At 46.9% G+C, this 19588-nt stretch overlaps 1 protein-coding gene across 2 annotated transcripts in view; it reads left to right on the top strand.

Annotated features, from left to right (window-relative positions):
- The window catches only part of SNX9 (sorting nexin 9), a 105275-nt gene that overhangs the window by 52169 nt on the left and 33518 nt on the right, over positions 1-19588 (top strand). Inside the window, exons 4-7 of one of the 2 annotated variants that reach the window (XM_032338619.1) lie at positions 681-806; positions 9583-9669; positions 14436-14601; positions 16556-16706. In XM_032338619.1, the coding sequence (XP_032194510.1) occupies positions 681-806; positions 9583-9669; positions 14436-14601; positions 16556-16706 (530 nt within the window). The remainder of the gene's footprint in view (positions 1-680; positions 807-9582; positions 9670-14435; positions 14602-16555; positions 16707-19588) is intronic. The other variant, XM_032338620.1, reaches the window with a different exon arrangement.

Raw genomic sequence — 19588 nt, 5'->3', positions numbered from 1 at the left:
CAATCTCCCGGCGCCCCCTGGTGTTTGCCCGTAGGTCGCTCAAACTCCATCCTGGGTCCCTCGTCCTGGTCGGCTTGCCTCTCCCACTTCAGGTGACCAACCAAAACCAAGGTTGCCTGGTGCCCTGTGAGTGAAACAGGAGTGAGATCAGGAACAAGGTGCCTCTGATTTCCCTCCAGCAGAGGGGAATGTTGCCCAGGGCGGGTGTTGACCTGGGCGCTGTCTGCCTGTTGTTCCTCGTGGAGACGAGGGGTGGGGAGTTTTGAACCCTCTGGAGAATCTGATGAAACTGTGGCCCTTCTTCTCAGAAATCTGTGTGTGTGCCTGCACCCCGAGCTCACCTGTGCAGTTCCAGAGGGCTCACAGGCCCCTGGACTCAGCCCACCGCTCTTAGGTTTTTGTCGCCTTTTACCTCTGTGCACTGTGTAGGCAGGATCCTAAAAATGGGCAAGAAAGAGAGAAATCTGAGGGTTTAAGTTGGTGCTGGCATTAATTGCATTTCCTAGAACTCTGCATGCTTCTGGAAGGGAACATTTAATAGAGATGTTCAAAGGCTTACTTACCTTTTAAGAACATAAACCCCGTTTCCGTAGTAGATCACAATTTTTGCTTGTCTTTAGAGGCTCTAACTCTGAAATGCCCCTAATCTTTGAAAAATCTATGTCCTTTCTAATATTCAGATTTTACCCAGCGATGGAAAAGACCCATTTTCTTGTGGAAATTCAGTGGCTGACCAAGCCTTCCTCGATTCTCTCTCAGCAAGTACAGCTCAAGCCAATTCGTCAGCTGCCAACAGTAACAACCAGGTGAGTCTCCTGTCCTCTGGCTGGACTGAGAGCAGCACATCTGTGAGGGCTTGTGGTGCGTTCTCGCGGGTGCCATTCCCTGACAGCGTAAAGTAGCTGGTAGATGTCTGTGTGGCATTGCTGTGGGGCATTAACAAAGAACTTGCCTGTTAAACTGGCTAACGCCTGTTTCTAAAGCTGAATATGAGAGAGAATGCAGGGTGTTCATTGAGAGTTGCTTCTAGAAGTCTGGCATGATATGAACATAGACACTATGAGGTGCAGATACTCTCCCAAGCAGGGGGAGGAAAGGCAGGGTCCCACACTCAGGCGATGAGTGTCAGAGCTCTGGCTGAAACAGGAAATGACTTCTCTGACCTTGGCATGTTTCCTGCACTCTCACAGTCGCAGGGCAGGTGAACGTGGCCGCAGATCTGGTGCTCAGTGCTCAGCACTGCCGTTGTGTTGCCTCTAGGAAATTCACAATTGTGGAACGATTTGAGAAGATTACACTGAAATTCGGCATTAATTTTAATGAGAGTCTGACCATCTTAGATGACTTTACCTAGTTCAGTTATTGTTAAGGGATTACCTTGGGTGAGCGGCAACGAGGAAAGTCAGAAGATGGAGAGCAAAATGTTACCACTTCCTACATCTTCAGAAACAAATGGGCTTTAGGGGATGTTATTTCTTGATATTCTTTAACTATATAGAAGGTTTTAAATTATGTGAAGCCTCACAGTCCTATCACTTAATAATTATTTGCTTACAAAATGTTTATATTTTAACCATCCAAGAGAGTTTATCCAAGTGCTTTTGCCATATGTTAACTATAGATTTTATACCTTTTTATTTATTTATTTTTTAAAGATGTTATTTATTTGAGAGAGATAGTGAGCATGAGTGGGGGGAGAGGCAGAAGGAGAGGGAGAAAACACTCCCCGCTGAGCACGGAGCTCTGACGTGGTGGGGGTTGAGGGGACTCAGTCCCCGAATCCCAAGATCATGATCTGAGCTGAAATCAGATGCCTAACCAACTGAGCCACCCACGCGCCCCGACTTATACATTTTTAAATAGCTTTTGGTGGACATTAGAATAGAATAAGCAGAGGAATCCGCGAAGGAGGCAAAAGGTGGAGGAACACTCACCCTATCTTAACTCAGGGACCTACGCCTGCCACTGTCCAGGATGGACCGAACCACTCTGACCACAAGTTCACCGTCCGGCTCTAGTCTTGGTCTGTTACGAAGCAGCTTCCTCGGCATTTAGACGTAGCAGCAGGGACCGAGTAACTTAAGTCAAAATGTGTTTTCTTCCAGGTTATTTAGAAAAAAATAAAACAAACTTTTTGAAGGTGGATTTTACTAATCCATTCTACTGTTAAATCTAACAGATCCTTTAAAAGCAAAGAAAAAGTGAACTGAAACTAGAACTAACAAAATACAGAAAGCATGACCATAATTAATTAACTGAGCATTTGGATTTAATTTAAATCAAGTAAAAAAAAATTTTTTTTTGAACAAGAGTAGGTGGGGAGAGGCGGGGGGAGGGAGAAAGAATCCTGAACAGGCTCCACACCCAGGGCAGAGCCCTGTCCTACAGCCCTGACATCATGACCTGAGCCAGATCAAGAGTCGGGCGCTCATCCGACTGAGCCATCCAGGGGCCCCCTTCTCAAGTAAAAACAATTTTAATAGCCATCTGTGCTTTCAGTAATTTGGGATAGAAGAATAATTTAAATAGGCCAAAATGGTGATATGTTTATAAATACCATGAAAAATGTCACGAATGAGAAGCCAGGCAGGCATTTTTAATTGGTGGCTTTTCAAAATTTTGCTGTCAGGGACGCCTGGGTGGCTCAGTTGGTTGGACGACTGCCTTCGGCTCAGGTCATGATCCCGGAGTCCCGGGATCGAGTCCCGCATCAGGCTCCCAGCTCCATGGGGAGTCTGCTTCTCCCTCTGACCTTCTCCTCACTCATGCTCTCTCTCACTGTCTCTCTCTCAAATAAATGAATAAAAATCTTTAAAAAAAAAAAAAAATTTTGCTGTCAGGTTTACTCATTCTTTCATTCTCTGAATGTCAATAGGAAAATGCTATTTTTGTTTCCGAGATCTGCCTCTTGGGATTTTCTCATTGCCCCGGCAGTATGTTCTCTCCCAGACGTCAGTTTTACTCGGAGGGCAAGTGTGTCAGCAGGGCCTGCTCTGGCCCTCCCCGGTCAGGCCCCGCAGGGCGCACCCCCTTGCCCCGCAGCGCGCCGCTCACTCGGAACCAGCGCGCCTGCTCTCCCAGCGCCGGTGTTCCTGAATCTGGCCTTCTCCCCGCACGGGCAAGCTGCAGACAGCCAATACACATAGGAAAAGACTCATTTGCAGAGGCCACTGTTAAATGGCCAGAGAATTAAATTGTTTTAAGGCCGAGTTGTGAGGAAAGGCACGCGCAGGTAGGCGCACCGACGCGAAGCTCGGGGAAGGATGAGTTGAAGAAGCTTCTGGAAGGCAGTCTGATAACGGGCGTTCGTACTGAAAACGCGCTCACTCTCTGACCCAGCAGTGGCTCACGGAGCTGGGAACACAGCCTCGGGTGCAGAAGCTTCACCGCGTGCAGTTCCGGCAGCGGGAGGCTGGGACACGGGTCACCCGGAGGGGCCTGGCCAGGCAGACCCCGGGGCCGCCACGCAGGGGGGAGGCAGCTTCCTGGGGGAGCGCGAGTCTCCACCGGGATGCAGCGATGTGGGCGTGTGGCTGTTTCCAGAGGCACAGCACTAGGGATCGTGTTACCTCTCCCGGGCTGGAGCATACACACGCCACAGACGCCAGCTGCATTATATTCAGGAACGAATCATCGAATTCTCAGTGTTTTCTTACTCAAATACAGATTCTGAGTTGCACGAGGACCGCCCCCGCAGCGCCTTTAGAAAGGCAGAATCGTCTCTAGTGGTTCACGTTGGCTTCCCTGTTCCTTCTCTGTCTGGGGTTTTAGAGCCTCAGGGGCGACCCACGTGGGCGGCAGGGCCACCAGCTCCTTCAGGGACGTGTGGACAGTTGTCCCCGTCTGGATTTGCACCCGGTTCCCCGTGTTTAAATCACGCCATCGCCTTGGTTCTGAAAAGCTGCTCACGGTAGATCTTTCCGAACCTCCTCCGTGGCTGCCCCCAGATTGTGCGTTAATGGAAGGTTCTGGGAACCCAGACGTTTCCTCTGGAGGTTTGGGAGAGGCTTTTTCTGTCTTCATCAGATGCCGCAGGAACCCCCGAGCCGGCACCAGCTGCTGCTCTGTGCCCTGTGCCGCATCCCCGTCCCCGGGAGGCTCGGGTCTCCGGCTTGCAGCGTCCTCACCCTGAGCTGTGCGCTCTGCCCTGGGGCCGGACGGTGTCACGGGCCTGAGCCTGGGGGTCACACGTGTGGGGGACAGGCTGGCTCCTCTGTCCCGTCTCTAATGGGGAGGATTGGACCCGTCGTAGGAAGTGCTGTCAGCACACGAGAGACCTTCCGGCCTCCCCGCCGCCCTTCTCCAAGGGGGTCTTCCCGAGGCCTTAGCTGGGTTCGCTCCAGCCTTTCTCCCTCTCCCCCAGCCACGGAGACGTCTCTCCAGTCTTGAGTTTTCTCTTCAGTTTGCTGCATTCATGGCTTCTTGTTCTGGCCTTTCCCCCACAAAACTGGCTTCTCTTTCTCACCTTCCTGTGTCATTTCTCTGGAATGTTCTTACCGCCCTGCTCTCATTCCTCTGTGAGACCCTCACGGGGACAGTTTCTCACGGGCCTGGCCTGCGTTCCACAAATGGGGAAGGGCAGGGAAGCGTGGCTTCTCGAGCCAGGACTCCTGCTTCTGTGTGACTCGGCGGGCCCCGTCGCTTCTGTACCTGCAGATCCTCATCTGGAAACTTCCACAGGGCGGCAGGAACACACAGATGGAGAGACGGCTCCGGAGTGTTGGGAGCAGTACTGGGTACTCAGCAGGGCTTCGTAACTGTTTGGTTTGGTATCCTAGATGCCACTGCCTCTAAAACAAGACATTCAGCGTGTCAGCTGTTTGCTTGAGAAACTCTTGGGGCTGCCTCATTGCCTCCTGAACCAAGTGACCAATTGCACATGTCCAGGGAGCGACCTGTGGGATAGGTCATCATCCTGTCAGTGATCGGGCAGACCTGGCACGGTGCACAGTGGGGAAATCATGTAAGAAATTCAGCTGCACTTGTATGACCGATACTTTCCCAACCTTGGTGGTATTGTTCTGATCCCCCAGCATGGCCCCATCCTTCTGCATTGGGCTCCAGCCAGATGGGCCCTTCTTCAGATGTGCCCCGTGCTAGCTGCCCTTGACTTTGCATCTCTTACTCTCTCCCCCAAGAAGGACGGAATGACTCGTTCTGCCTTTCAAGTCTGCAGAAGGTTCAGCTCCAGTACTGCACCCCTTATGAAGCCTCGTTTGGTCTTTCCTTCTCTCGATTCCTTTAGCGCTATTTCTGACTCTTCCAGCAAATTATTTGTGAACTTGCCAGCTTGGTGAGAAGCAGAGATTTTTGTCTTATTTTTTCCCATTCCCGTAACCTGTAAGAGGCGTCGCACCTAATCGTGTTCCGCACACGTTGGAATGGTGTGTTGTTGTCGTTATTTCCTAAATCCAGCAAAAGTATACCACAGTGGAAAATGTTATGAGATGTAGCTTTATGTCCTGTTTGGGACATAACGCTACCTATTTTAAGACTTCATGCTAACAAAATAAGTCAGCGCTCTAATACAAATACTTCCCACTTTTTAGGACAAATTAATAAAATAAGTTTTCATTTCCTGTATTTAATTTATTCAGCCTGAATTCTGTCAGGAGAGGTAGTGTCGTTCTCAACATCGGCCTAGGGCTAGGAACCGTCATAACACCTCATTCTGCCGTCTGCTGGTTTACCCAGTCAGAAGTGGTTCATTCCCTTACAGGAAATCCACTGGGATTGCTAATTATTTTAAACCATTTAGATATTAAACAAATGCTCAAAGCTAAGTGGGTATTTAGGGAAATGACATCTTTTTATTCAGAGATTTTCAGTGTAATGATATTTGTTATGAAGGACTTTTAATTGGTTAAGGAATAAAGAAGGCAATAGTAATTTTACATTGGAACTACATTTTGCTTTCTCATTTCTAAAAAAAAAAATCCATTTTTAGGCCACTTTAAGGCTGTCTTGTAATTCATTTAAAAATAAATCAGCAAAGGAATGCTTTACATGGGTATTAAGTTTGCTTATTATTTCATTATCTCAGATAAGATCTGTAATGCCGTAGACTTCTCACGATTGCTTGTTGAGATTTCCTCTTTACAAAACCCTGTTGGAAAGGTTCTCTCTTTCTCCGCACCCCCCAGACGAACCCCTTTTAATGGGTTACAGGGCTTTGTAAGGAAGGCTGTAGACCTCTGTCTAAAGGATTTGCTGACATTTTTCTCTAGAACTGCATCAGGCTAGTGATACTAACTTTCCATGCTTTTTTGATCCGGGATCCTTGCTTTGAATAAGACTGCTTTATGCGTCTAGGGAACCTTTCCAAAAGTACATGCTGTGACGTTCATTGTTGAGGGTGGTTTGTCATTGTTGTTTGTTTTCGTCTAACAGGAAACAAATGACAAAAGGGAAGGGTTTGTTGTGTTTTTTACCTGAATATTGCTTTGATGAAGGGCCAGTGAGCATTGTTACAACACAGCCTGTCATCAGAGGTGTCCGTAAGCCCATCTCTCGTGGCCTTTTATTAGACCCATCTGGAAGCTGCTCGTAGCATCTTCCTGTTTGGGACATAAAGCTACCTATTTTAAGACTTTGTGCTAACAATCTAAGTCAACACTCTAATACAAATATTTCCCACTTCTTAGGACAAATTAACAAAATAAGTTTTCATTTCCTGTATTTAAAAAATAGATACCTGTGGTTGACACCGATGGGTTCAGAATGTGAGTTAACAAAGGGTTTGTTAAACCAGTTAAGCTTTTTGGGTCATTTCCAATCAGCACAAACAGGTTTAATTGGTTCTTATGATCTAGACTCATTTTTTTAAAGAACGTACAAGTTTTATATTCTGACCAGTGGTTTCGTGAAGATAGTGCAGATTCACCTGAGTTAAATGAATTACAGTTAGATAATATCCTTTGAGCAAAAGATCTGTAAGGAACAAAACACGAAATTTTGCATATTCTTCTACAGTCTAAGTGGAGATGGCTGGGCCCTCTACATAAGAGAATTTTGTGCTGTCTGTGGGCCCTTTTAAGAAGAGTTCAGTGTTTGTCAGGAACTGTTGAATGTTCTTGGGCATCACAGTATTTGCTTTCTGCCCCTACCTTCTGACACATTTGGCACGTGGCCATTATGTGTCTGATGGAGAAATGTCAGCTAAAGACTTTGATGCCCAGTCATGCAGATGAGTTGTCAGAACAAAAGAAGAAAAAAAACATAAATCACCTCAGTCTTCACAGAGCATGCAACTTTCTTTTCATTCCTGTAGCAAATTCCTGGACAAAGTCTTGCCCTGGAAGGGAGGAATTTTGTGACTAGAAGGTTCCATCTGTGCTTCCAAGCAGGGGACCGTTCACGAGGGTGTAGTGGAAAGAGAGGCCGTGGCCGGCAAGCCATTTAACACCACATATGAGTGTGGGACGGAGGCACTACAAGTACTCCCTTGTGTGGTGACAGGGAGAATCTTCAGTTGCTTCCACGGCCTCTCCCCCAGGGTAACAGTGTGAAAGGTAGTGAGCCCGTGAGTCAGGCCGCCTCGTCCCTGGAGGACTTAACCAGACCGTGTGGTCCGCATTGACCTGTACTGATGGGAGCATCTCCTCTCGGGAGCCAGGTGGGCAGCCGGAGCTGTGAGCACCCACCGGCTTCCATGAGCCGTTGTCTATCCTTTGTACTCCCGTTTGCTGGTTTGCCAGAAAGCAGCCTTGTTGAAATATGCGTGTTATCTTTTTCATTAATTCTCAGACCTCAGTCACCCTCAGTGTCCAGCCTAGTGTGGGAGGACTCGCAGAGAAACGTTGGCACCGTTACCCTTCTCGGCGTCTTGTCCCCGTAGCTCCCATGTGGCCGCTCTCGTAATGTCTGCAGCCAAACTTGTCCTTCTCAGACCACGTCTCGGCTGCTTCCTGGGAGACCAGTGGATGAGCCAGATCTCACCACTGTTATCTGATTAAGTCCCTGCCCTCTTGTCAGAAGTAGCAGTGTGCTGCTTACTGGTCCAGGTACCCCCAAAGACATCCTGTACGTAGCAAAATACAGTAAGATAGGACAAAGCCAGAGCCTGTCATTTTTATGCACTAGGGTTTTTATTTTCTTTAAAAGCAGTGTCTAACTAGAATACTTTATTATTATAGAAGCAGTACGTATGCACTGTAGAACATTGGAAAATTTGGGCTAGGCAACAGAAAAACACCACGCCCCCACCATTCCCTACCGTTTACACCATGGCTCATGCCTTACTTTCCCTGCTGAACACGGTTATCCACGTGTGTACCCATACGAGACACATAGAGGACATGCTGTTTGTAGCCTTTTGAAAGTTGGCAATCCTTTTCAGTAAATTTTCATCTTACATAACAGCCAGACCAACTTGAACTTCCCCAGCAGACCCCAGAATGTCCTTTACAGCTTGTTTAGGAACTGGCGTTCGGTGTAGGGCCAAGCATTATGTCTGGTTCTGTCTACTGTGTCCCTCACACATCTCCTTTCTTTTCCAACACAGCCCCTACTTTTCTGTTCTTAGTAGATTTTCCTGTGGAATTGCTGTCGTTTGGATTTATCTGGTGATTCCTTTGGTATTATCCAAGTTGTTCCTCTAGCCTCTGTCTGTCGTATAAATTGGAAGTTGAATCTAAAGGCTCAAAGGAGGCACAGAACATTCTGGGCAAGAGTATACCATAGGGATAGTGTATATTTATGCTACATCACATCAGAAGATGCCGCTGGTCAGGTGGAACCGTCTAGTCATGTCCTCTCCGTGGGACCAGAGGGTAATCTGTCTGCTGTTTATTCAGTGCTGTTAACCGTTCACCTCATGGTTTACCCCCAGCTGACATCCTTGCCTCAATCAGTACAGCGATTTCTTCCACATTTACTGAGTGGCTTTCTTCCCTAAAATAGCACTTTTCCTTTCTCTGTTGGAGCTGGTTAGCCACCTTGGAAAACTGTTTGTGCTGGAATTTGGCCCCATAGCTGTCCTGACCAACAGTGCTGGTGTGGCCATCGATTAGCTTCCTGGGAGTGTGTCCGTTACCTGCTGTCACGAGGACGCCGTGTACCGAGCCCGTGAGAGCCTCTGGAGCACACACCAGAGACTTTTGCTCCTGCGGGCATGGCCTGGCCGGCTGCTCCTGCCCACCTCTGGGCCTGCCGGGCTTCACGGCGACACCGTCCCGCCTCCGTGCCAGCCGGGTGGCTTGGCTCATCTCATGTGCCCCGTGGCTTTGAAAACACTCGTTCAGCATCTTAACATTTTGGAAAGCTTGGCTTTGTGTTTCCTCTGGAGTTTCTTCCTTTGGCTGTGTGACGTGCATGACTTTGTTCACCCCTTCTGTGCTGCCTGGGGTTATTTTTGGCGCTTCAGGATACCGCGATGTGACAGCAGCGCTCTCCGGAACGTGCACGGACTATCACCTGCTCCCCCACAGCCGGGGCTTGGCTTTTGCACGGAAGGCTTGTGAATGAACAGCATGCTAGAATTTTCTGGTGGCCTTAGCCCTGTCACGAATTTGCTGTTTCCAGTTAAAAGCTTTGGTATGCTCTTTTTTTCCTGCATTCACTGAGCACCCTTTTTGTTTTAAGGTGGATATTTTGGCTCAGATTGGTTGTATTGAACGTCTCAGCCAGTCACCACCTTCCTCATCTTCTCCTTCTCCTACCATAAATAAGGTAAAAGTCAAACCGGAATGCAAGAGGAAATAAACATTTCAAACTCCTCAGAGTAACCCTTTTCCCCAAGCGAGGTGATAGTTTCTGGCGAAATCTCTTACCGAAGGCCTTCCTGGGGCACGGTGACATAGGGGTGGAACAGGTAGGGATTGGAAGGGCAGCTGGGATTCGCACCTAGGGGAGCTTGTCACCGAGGCTCGGTGGACAACCTGTTCCGTGGACAGTGAGCGCTAATGAGGGGGTCTTGATCACGTGGTTCACAGAGGCAGGAGCTGTTTGATACCATGAAGGGCAGGCAGGAAGAGGATGGAGACCGTGCAGAGGGAGAGAGGAAGGAAAGCCGGAAGAAAGGAGAGAAGAGGCCACTCCAGGGTTGAAGCCTCGGCTCAGAAGCAGAATGGGTTGTCTGGCCAAATGCAGGGGTTGGGGCACAAGGGTTACTGGGATCGAGGACAAAAGAGTCAGAGGCCACAGCGTCATTAAGCCAGGTCACCTTTGCAGGTTGTTACAGGAGGGGTTGGACTTCAAAGGCTCTGGCATCTAGCACCCAGAAAATGTTTGTGCCAAGCGCCCCAAGAAGGGGTACTGGGGATCGAAAACAGAGATGTCAGAGACCCGTGCGTGTCAAGGTGGGTTCAGAGGAGGAGACAGACTGTGTGAGCTGCTGCGGGCTGTTGGTCCTAGAGCGGGCGGGGCCCTGGGACTCAGTAGAGGCCATCTGAGAGTGAGAGAGCGAGTGAGAGAGAAGCCGGTGATCGAAGCCGGAGAGCTGTCCAGTGGGCCAGGCTTTGAAATCCTTATCAGCAGGAGTCACCTTGCAACAAGACAGAGGGAATGTCCCAGGGAAAACAAAGCAAAGGAAGCAAATAATTACTAGATTTGCCTACAGGGATTTCATAACCTAGGTAGGAGCTGAGATCATACAGATGACCAGATAATACCAGTTACTACAAGCAATTTATAAATAAAGTTGTTTTATTTATTCTTACCGAATTAATTTTTTATAAATTAATTTATTTTTAAATTTAAGTATAATTCACATGAAGTGTTATTTTAATTCCAAATATAATGATTCAGCAATTCTGCACATTTCTTTCTGTCCGTCTTGATGAGGCTCTCAGTCCCTTCACACAGCTCGCTGGTCCCCTCCCCCACCTCCCCTCTGGCAGCCACCAGTTCTTTGTAGTTAAGAGTCTTTTTTTGTTTGTCTCTTTTTCCCTTTGTTCGTTGTTTGTTTGTTTGTTTGTTTGTTTCTTAAATTCTGTGTATGTGTGACATCCTGTGGTGTTTGTCTTTCTCTGACTTACTTCACTTACTATTATGCTACGGTCCATCCGTGTTGTTCATATGGCAAAAATCACTTTTTAAGGCTGAGTAATATTCCCCCGTGTGTGTGTTCTTTATCCCTTCATCTGTGCATGGACACGTGGGCTATAGTAAATAATGCCACAGTAAACATAGGGGTGCATATATCTTTTCAAATCAGCGTTTTCGTTTAAATACAGTAGTTTTCAAAGGAACCATCTTTTGTGTGTTTGTTTTAAGGATACTTCCTCTGAATAGTTCACATCTGATTGTTTCCTTGGTGTTGACAAAAACCTTTCTCTGCTAACATTGTAGTCTTCATGTCATAGCAGTGCTGAGTGTCACTCCTGTTCTGCGTTATAACCCTCCGTTCCCTCTGTTTCCCTCATGTAACTCCCACCAGCCTTTCTGAATCAGGCAGGCTGCCTGGTTTCGAATTCTAGCCTGAGGTTTCCCAGCTGGAAAGAAGTAGAAACAGAATGTCAGACCAGCCGCCTGACCAGAGCCCATGCCCCCACTGTGCTGCCCTCGGGACCCTTCACGGCGGGACCCGCTCAGTCGGGCCTTGATGGAACTGCTAGACAAATGAGTGCCTATACTCACTGTCCTCGTATTGTCCCAAATTTCTGTACTTTTTGAAGTTCTTATTCTGAAAACCTTACAGTTTAGAGTTTGGAGGGTACAGAGTATATACTGGTAAAAAGGGATTCTTCTAAGCGAAGTGTGCTTGTCAGGCCCTTAGCACGACCGCCTCCATCTACAGAACCCATGAGAGCTCCTTGTGCATATCACCATGCGGCATATTCGAGAAAATCACAGGCATCTGGGCGAAATGTCCTTCTGTTGGTATTTGACTTACAGCCAATCACTAGTAACTTCACTCTTTTTCTTGAAGATAGATGTTTGAATGAATTGTACTTCATATGTAAAACATAGACTCTGTTTTTTATGGTTCTGGTGTGTGGCAGGCAGTTATCAGCACATCTGTCAGTGAAGAATAAAAAAAAAGCCAACACAATAGTATTCTAGAGCATTAGGTATATTAGACAGTTTGGGTAACTTTCTTGCAGATTCCCCTCTTTCTTTGTTCTTTTTTTTTTTTTTTTTTTAACTAACACTGGTTTTTTTGTTTTTTGTTTTTTTTAATGTGAGAAAGAAGACTCAAGGGGAAAATCTGCTATTCCATGTTCTTAGATAAACAGATTCAATACTGAAATTTTTTTAAGGCGCTATTTGTTTCCCTGATTTTATCTGTAAGTTTAAGGTGATACAAGTAAAAATCAACACATTTTTCAAAATTTGACATTCTAATGCAAAAGTTTAGATAGTTTTACTTTTTAAAATTTTTTAAAAATTTTTTAAAGATTTGATTTATCTATTTGATAGAGAAAGAGTTACAAGCAGAGGGAGTGGCAGGGATAGGGAGAAGCAGCCTCCCGCTGAGCAGACAGCCCAACAGGGGGCTCAGTCCATGAGCTTGAGATCACAACCTGAGCCTAAGGGAGACATTGCACCAACTGAGCCACCCAGGTGCCCCTAGGCGGTTTTACTTTTAAAACATTAAGCTGATGCTAAAGTTCATGTGTAAAAATAAACCGATAAAAGATTTATGCTAAAGGACTGATGCTGTTCTATCTAATGGGCTCGCAAGTCACTTGGTACTTGTACAGATGGATTCCTAGGAGACAAGAGCGAGCCCAGATACAGGTCCAAGGACAGCCTACGAGTAAGGTGACATTTCAGTGCAGTGGGGGAAAGACAGATTTTTCAGCCAACAGACTGATGATAAGAAAAAATTGAATCAGATTCCCACATTATTTCCTCCATCAAAGTAAATTCCAGGAAAATCAAAGGTTTACAATTTTAAAATCAAGGAAATAAAAAAAAAAAAACCCAACAACAACAACTGTAGTTACCTCAAGTGAACGGGGCTGGGGGAGAAGTGGGCTGCAGGTTCTCTTACCATAATAGTCCTTGTAATTGGGCGCCATGTATTGTCTTTTCCAAGATTTTATTTGTGCTGTTAATAATTAAATGATAAAATTACTTAAAGGAATAATGGGCACAAATATTTTAAAATGAATTTTGGAGCATGGCAGCCCCTTTTATGCAGAACCCGTTGGTAAGTCAGGGGGAGCGTAGGAACGGAACTGTCAAATGGGGCTGCACAATCTCTTTGGAGAGCAGTTTGACAAACTCTGTCTGCTGAAAAAGCCCATCCTCATTAGCCCCCCAGTTGCTCTCTGGGGATTTCAGTGGCTGTGTTGGACACGTGGGGAAGGATGTGCAAGGAGGCGCGCTGCGGCGGTATTTACGGTAGCGAAACGCAGCAGCGCGACCCGTGCCGGCGCATCAGCATGTGCCGGGGGAGCTGTGGGAGCTGCAGGCGGCGGAACAGGCCACGGGGAAGAGCCACGTCAGCCGGACGTGCTGGTGGACCACAGAGGACGTGTCGGGCCACCAAGTGGGAAAAACGAATACAAGTGCAGAGCACAAATGTTTAAAAACAAAAAGGGCCCCTGCTTGTGGGCGGTTCGATGCAGTATCTAGAAGGAGTTCGTTGGTGGTAGTTGTCAGGAGACATGACTGGCAGCCTGAGCGGCAAGTGTGTTTTTTCAGGGGCGTACGTACCCTTTTATTCTGCTGGCGTTTGGGTTTGTTTTTTTTTTTTTTTTTACTGGGAAGGTGGGACTTTTCCATAGAAAAATTAAAACCTAGCCAAAATACAGTGGATTTACTCTAAAGCAGTTCAGGTGAATAAAACAGATCCTTCTCAGCATGTATAATGGCAGGATCATGACTGACGTGCAGACGAGACACACACCCCGTGTGATGCCGTGTACGTAGTTTGAAGAACCCAGCGCAGTTGTTCATGACCGTGGACTGTGACGTGGAAGGACGGTCGCAGCCACAGGAATGGCTGCGGTTCAGAGAGTAGTTGCTGGGGGAGGGAAGAAGAAAGAGGGAGTTGGGCGGCCCCGTGTCCTAGTTCCGTTGTTACTGGTTGTCAGGTGCCCAGGAAGCAGGGCAGAAGGTTAACGTAAAAAAATCAGGTTGATGCTGCTCTTTCTGCTTTCCTTAACTGTTTTTTTAAATGGAGAATTTATTATTTAAATTTTTAAAATTGTTTTAGGGTCACCTGGGTGGCTCAGTCATTAAGCATCTGGTTTCAGCTCAGGTCATGATCCCTGGGTCCTGGGATTGAGTCCTGAGTCAGCCTCCCTGCTCTGCCAGAGGCCTGCTTCTCTCTCTCCCACTCCCCCTGCTTGTGTTCCCTCTCTCGATGACTCTCTCCCTGTCAGATAAATACATAAAAGCTTTTAAGAATATATTTTTTTAATTGTTTTAAACTTAACATCCGTTTTTTTATCAGTGTTATGTGATTTCTTCTGAATTAAGTAATGATTTTGAGACAGAACAATTATTGTTCCTCTCTCTCTTTTTTTAACCCCTGACAACAGGTCAGCAGTGGCAATGACCCCTGGTCAGCCTGGAGTGCTTCCAAATCTGGAAACTGGGACAGCACGGATGGCTGGGGGGCCAAGCCAGAGGGGGCTGCGGCCCAAAGAAACACCTCCAATAACTGGGACACTGCCTTTGGTCACCCGCAGGCCTACCAAGGACCAGGTGAGGAAGAGGGTTCTGCTGGTGATCAGGCCCACCCTGAACTTGGTTCAGGGTAGAAGGGACTGGGGAGGGCATCCAAGTTAAAAATAGAATTTAATCAGGGGTGCCCGGGTGGCTCAGTCAGTGAAGTGTCTGCCTTTGGCTCAGGTGATGATCCCAGGGTCCTGGTATCGAGCCCCCCACATTGGGCTCCCTGCTCAGCAGAGAGCCTGCTTCTCTCCCTCTGTCTGTCTCTTCCCTCCGCTTGTTCTCTCTCTTTCTCAAATAATAAAGAAATAAAATCTTTTTTAAAATATAAAAGATTTTAAAAATAGAATTTAATCAGAGGAGTGCTCTCAGCTGCCCTTGTCATTAATAGCAAACCTAGATTTCTGGACCCAAATGTGGGTAGTCGTTAATTATAATCTGTAGTCCCACCTCTGTGATCTGTCCCGGAGTCGCAAATGCTTGCAGGAGCCAGGTTCACAAGGCAGGAGAGCAGAGCAGCCTATGGCTGCAGGAGAGAAGGGGCAGCCCCCCTGTCACCAGCGGAATGATGCCAATGCAGGAGACCCAGCCCGTGGTTCTGGACCTCCACGGTGCCAGAGACTGGTCATCTCTGTTTTTATGTCCTCTTCCCACTCTAAAATCTTAGCAGCTGACACACATTTGTTTTAACACTTTGGGCCCAAAATATGTGTATACAGAGCGATGTGTAATGTAATGTAAACCTGCTGGTTTACGATCTCTGACTTAATGGTTTTACCTTTTCCTGAACTACCTGTTTTAATGGAAATACAGAAGCAAAAAAGGAATTTATAGGTGGGAAAACAATTCAGGGATTAAGAGAAAGGATGTTTATGCCTGTTCTGAAATTAAAGAAAAAGACAGATATCCGCCTCTCATTTTTTCATGACCGGTGTGTGAGCACATCACATGGAGAATCGACTTTGCTGGTGGCTCCTGCTCGCAGCCAAGAGCCACGGGCCAGTGGAAGGACTGCGAGCTGACTGCCAGCCCCTAGTTCTGTACCAGCTCGGCCCCGATCTTCCAGTACATTCTGTTCTTTATCATTTTCATTTTGGCGTCTGTTTCTTGGCTTCTCTTGGTGGCACCCCGAAGGCAGAGATCCCAGGGCATTTTTCTGCCTAATAGTAAAAGGACACATGAGGTCATCAGGGTGGGAGACAGAGGCGCAGGCCGCAGGAGGAGGGGGGAGGAGGGGAAGCTGGCAGCAGTGTGTGCACCGACAGACACCAGCGTTCGAATAGGAGGATGCAGTCTGTCGATGCCCCCTTGTCTCATTTCTTCTCTTCCCCGTCTTCCGCCCCTCCCCTTGTCCTTCCCTCACCTGTATTAACCTTGGTGTTAAAGAATTCCTGGGAGGCCTGGGTGGCTCATTCGGTTAAGCATCTACCTTTGGCTCAGGTCATGACCCCAGCTTCCTGGGATCAAGTCCCGCATCGGGCTCCTTGCTCCGCGGGGAGCTTGCTTCCCTCTCTACCTGCCGCTTCCCCTGCTTGTGCACACGTGCTCTATTAAATAAATTAAATTAAATTAAAAGAAATCCCCATCAAAAATGTATTATCTGCCCTCCATCCTTCTTCCCCAATACTCGTAATATTCATGGGTAATTTGATCTGCTTATTTACAGCTTTATACTGAGAGTTACCTGTGCGCAGGCCTTGGCTTGTGTATCCTCCTGGGAGCCGCCTCTAGCCTGTGCTTCCCTGGTTTTGGTTACCCTGACAGCCTCATTATCTAATGTGTCTTCTGCATGGAAAGGCAGACTTTCTGGCTGCAGCCCAGCGCTGACCGGGGAGCCAGCGCGCCGCATCTGCGTTCTAAGCCTGTGCTACACCTTCTCTCCTTCGTGCTTTCATTGGCTGATGCAGTCAGTAGTCTTAGCAGAAAATGAGTGGTTCCGTTTTTCTTTTGTTTTTCTTCACTGGTGATCTTCTGTGCCCACCTCCAGCCACCGGTGACGATGACGAGTGGGACGAAGACTGGGACGACCCCAAGTCTGCCGCTCCCTACTTCAAGGACTCAGAGGCAGCAGAAGCAGGGGGCGCTCAGCGGGGCAACAGCCGAGCCGGCGGCTCCTCCATGAAGCTGCCACTCAACAAGTAGGTTTGGGGGGCAGATGGGGCTGCCGAGGCGCCTCAGTCGGTTAGGCGTCTGGCTCTGGCTCAGGTCATGATCTCAGGGTCCTGGGATCGAGTCTCACCCATTTCCCATCTGCCCCTGCTTGTGTACTCTTCCTCGCTCACTCTCTCAAGTAAATAAATAAAATCTTAAAAAGTAAAATAAAATTAAAAATACAGGGTGCAGGGGAACATGAACACGCAGAAACAGACGGGAGATCCAAGGAGGCTTGCCTCTTTTCAGGAATCTGTGAAGTTTGGGGTGTCGTTTGATCGTTTCTGTTTGGCTCTTTGCTCTAGGAGCTGATTGAAAGAAATTTTTTTTTCATTTGAAAGTGAAGAATTTGTTGTTTAATGATCTGCCAAATACTGCTTTTACCTTTGTCAACTCTCTGGCATATTGAGGTCTCATTACTGACATCACAGAAAAGCTAAAAAAAAAAAAAAAAAGTAATAACAACAACTCTCCTTTCAATGTCTTCCTGTTGGTTGCTCACTTACTGTGGGCCAGACATTGTGCAGAGTGGCTTCTGTGTGCTGTCATGTGACCCTCATATCCCTCTGTGGTCCTCTGTGTTCACTGTGGGAGGAACTGAAGCCCAGAGAGGTTAAGTAAGTGTCAGGGCTTGCACAGGCGGGAAGCGATCTAGTCAGGATCCCCGTCCATCCCGCCATGTCTCAGCTACTATGCCTAGTGTGTTGTAAGACTTTGTTTTCACTTCGATTCCTCTACGATTTAAAACAAGAAGAGTTTGGGCAGTACTTGGAGGCACAGTACCTGACAGGGATGCGTGTGGGAAGGGGTGAGTGTGGACAGAGGACCGTGGGATTCCCCAGGGGCAGTCCCACATGAGTGTGTAGTTCACATGGTGTAGCTCAGAGGAGACACCCTGTATGACTTCCCTAGAAATTCTCAAATTCCCTTCTTCCAGCAGCGTGCTTAATAGAGTTTTTCTAAAATCACTACCACTATTTGTCCATGTTCCAAGTCCATGATTCAAAGCAGGAAGGACTGTTAATCTGTGTCTGGGAGCAGTTGTAAACAGAATGCTGTGTACCTGGCTGTCAAGGTCTGGGTCTAGAGCTGCACACGGAAGTTTGAGTCCCACCAGTTCCCCTCAGTAGGTTTACGTAGCATCAGATGATTAAATGAGCTGCCTTTTAGCTACACGTTCTTCCTCCTTCTGTATCCACTTCCTTCCATTAGGTATTTTTGCTCAGTTGCATGCATAATAAAATAGTCATTCATACTGACTCTCTCCTGTTTCTTACAGTGGAAGGTGAAGTTCTCAGTGTGGTCTGCAGTGATGTAAATAAGCGTAAACGCAAGTGCAGTGAAACCCATTGTCCTGGAAAGTGTCTCTCAGCCCCATTTTGAAAATGAGGAAGCACAGACTCTGAATGGTGTGCGTGGCCTCGCCTTCCTGGCTCCTTAGGGGGGCTCTGGCTCTTGCCGGACTCCTGCCCCTGCTCGCCCTTGCCTCCCCATGCCCTACACTCTAATGCTATTTCTGCTGTATCTTCGTGGGGAAGTGGGTGACCCGTTTGAGCCTCAGTTTCTGCATCTCTGAGTGAAAGGGGCTGGCTTTAATTCAAAACTCTCTCTAATTGAAAATTTCAGTTCAGGATCAAATGAAATCAGAGGAATCCTAAATTGATCCAGAACCTCTTAAGGCATCCCCCTCTCTCTCTTTCTGGTGCTGAGAGCTGTTTAAAATCCTATGGTTCATTCTTTTTTATTATTATTATTATTATTATTATTATTATTATTATTTGACTAGACTAATACACAAATAACTCACTTGTAGCAGTCGTAAAAATTTTTAAGTACTAACATTTTTTAGCAGTTGATCCATTTTACATGACAGCCGTAGTCCAGTCATGGAGCATAAACCTTACACTAGAGGAGATTAGAAATTGAAGTGTACTCGAGCATTATAAGAATCCGTCTTGATAATACTGAAGGAATTAATAAATTGCACTGCAGTTCAGTAACTATTAAATGAGTTGGTCCTAGAGGTTTGCTGCGACCCCTAAGAATACGGAAGGAAGTGTGGAATGGGACCTCTGCACTCAGAAGCTTGCAGTCTAGTTGGGGAATTGTCACTCTGTGAAATCCCCACATTTTCCCATCAGTGTTTTCTCGCAGAAGTATAGGCTCTTTAATAAAACTGTTCCAGATTAGTCCATCAAGCATTTCATGTATTCCCATAACTCCTCTAGGTCCGGGAAATACAGATACTTTCTCTAAAGTGCTTCCAGTCTGCTGTACTGTGCAAATGGCTTATGGTGATTACGCACGATAAATTATAGAGCCGAAGTGTGCTCAGAATGTTGAGGAAGCCCAGAGCTGTACGTGAGGCTGTCAGGAATACTTTCAAAGAGATGATGGCATAACTAGAGATTATTTTAATTTAGGAGTACATATACTAGGTTCTTTATATAACACCTTCATTTAATTCCCTCGTTCGTTTAATTCCCTTATCCTCTTAAAAGGCAGGTCATATTCGTCCCATTCCTCCCATGAGGAGGCTGGAGCTCTAAAGGCCATGTAGCTATTAATTGTGGGAGTTGGAACTCAAACCCAGGACTGTTCAGCTCTGAGACCCCTCTTTGTTCTCTCGTGTATGAGCTCTGTCTAAACACTGTCTAGGGAAAAGAGGGTAGAGGTAAGTCGTGTGAGGGTGAAGGAAAAGGCAGGCCCCGAAGCCATCACATCAGCCTTTAATTTGGGATACGAATGAAAAAGAAGTAGTGTCGCTGGTTTTTTGTAGAAATGATGCTTCTTTTTCTGTTGTAGGGATTTTGCTTCCTGGGGGTCTTTTTTTCCTGTTTATTAAAAAAAAAAAAAAAAACTAAAACCC

This window comes from Mustela erminea, chromosome 4, assembly GCF_009829155.1.
Source record: "Mustela erminea isolate mMusErm1 chromosome 4, mMusErm1.Pri, whole genome shotgun sequence".
NCBI classification, from domain to species: Eukaryota; Metazoa; Chordata; class Mammalia; order Carnivora; family Mustelidae; genus Mustela; species Mustela erminea.
Note: the sequence above shows the minus strand (reverse complement) of the source record. Positions and strands in the feature narration are given on the sequence as shown.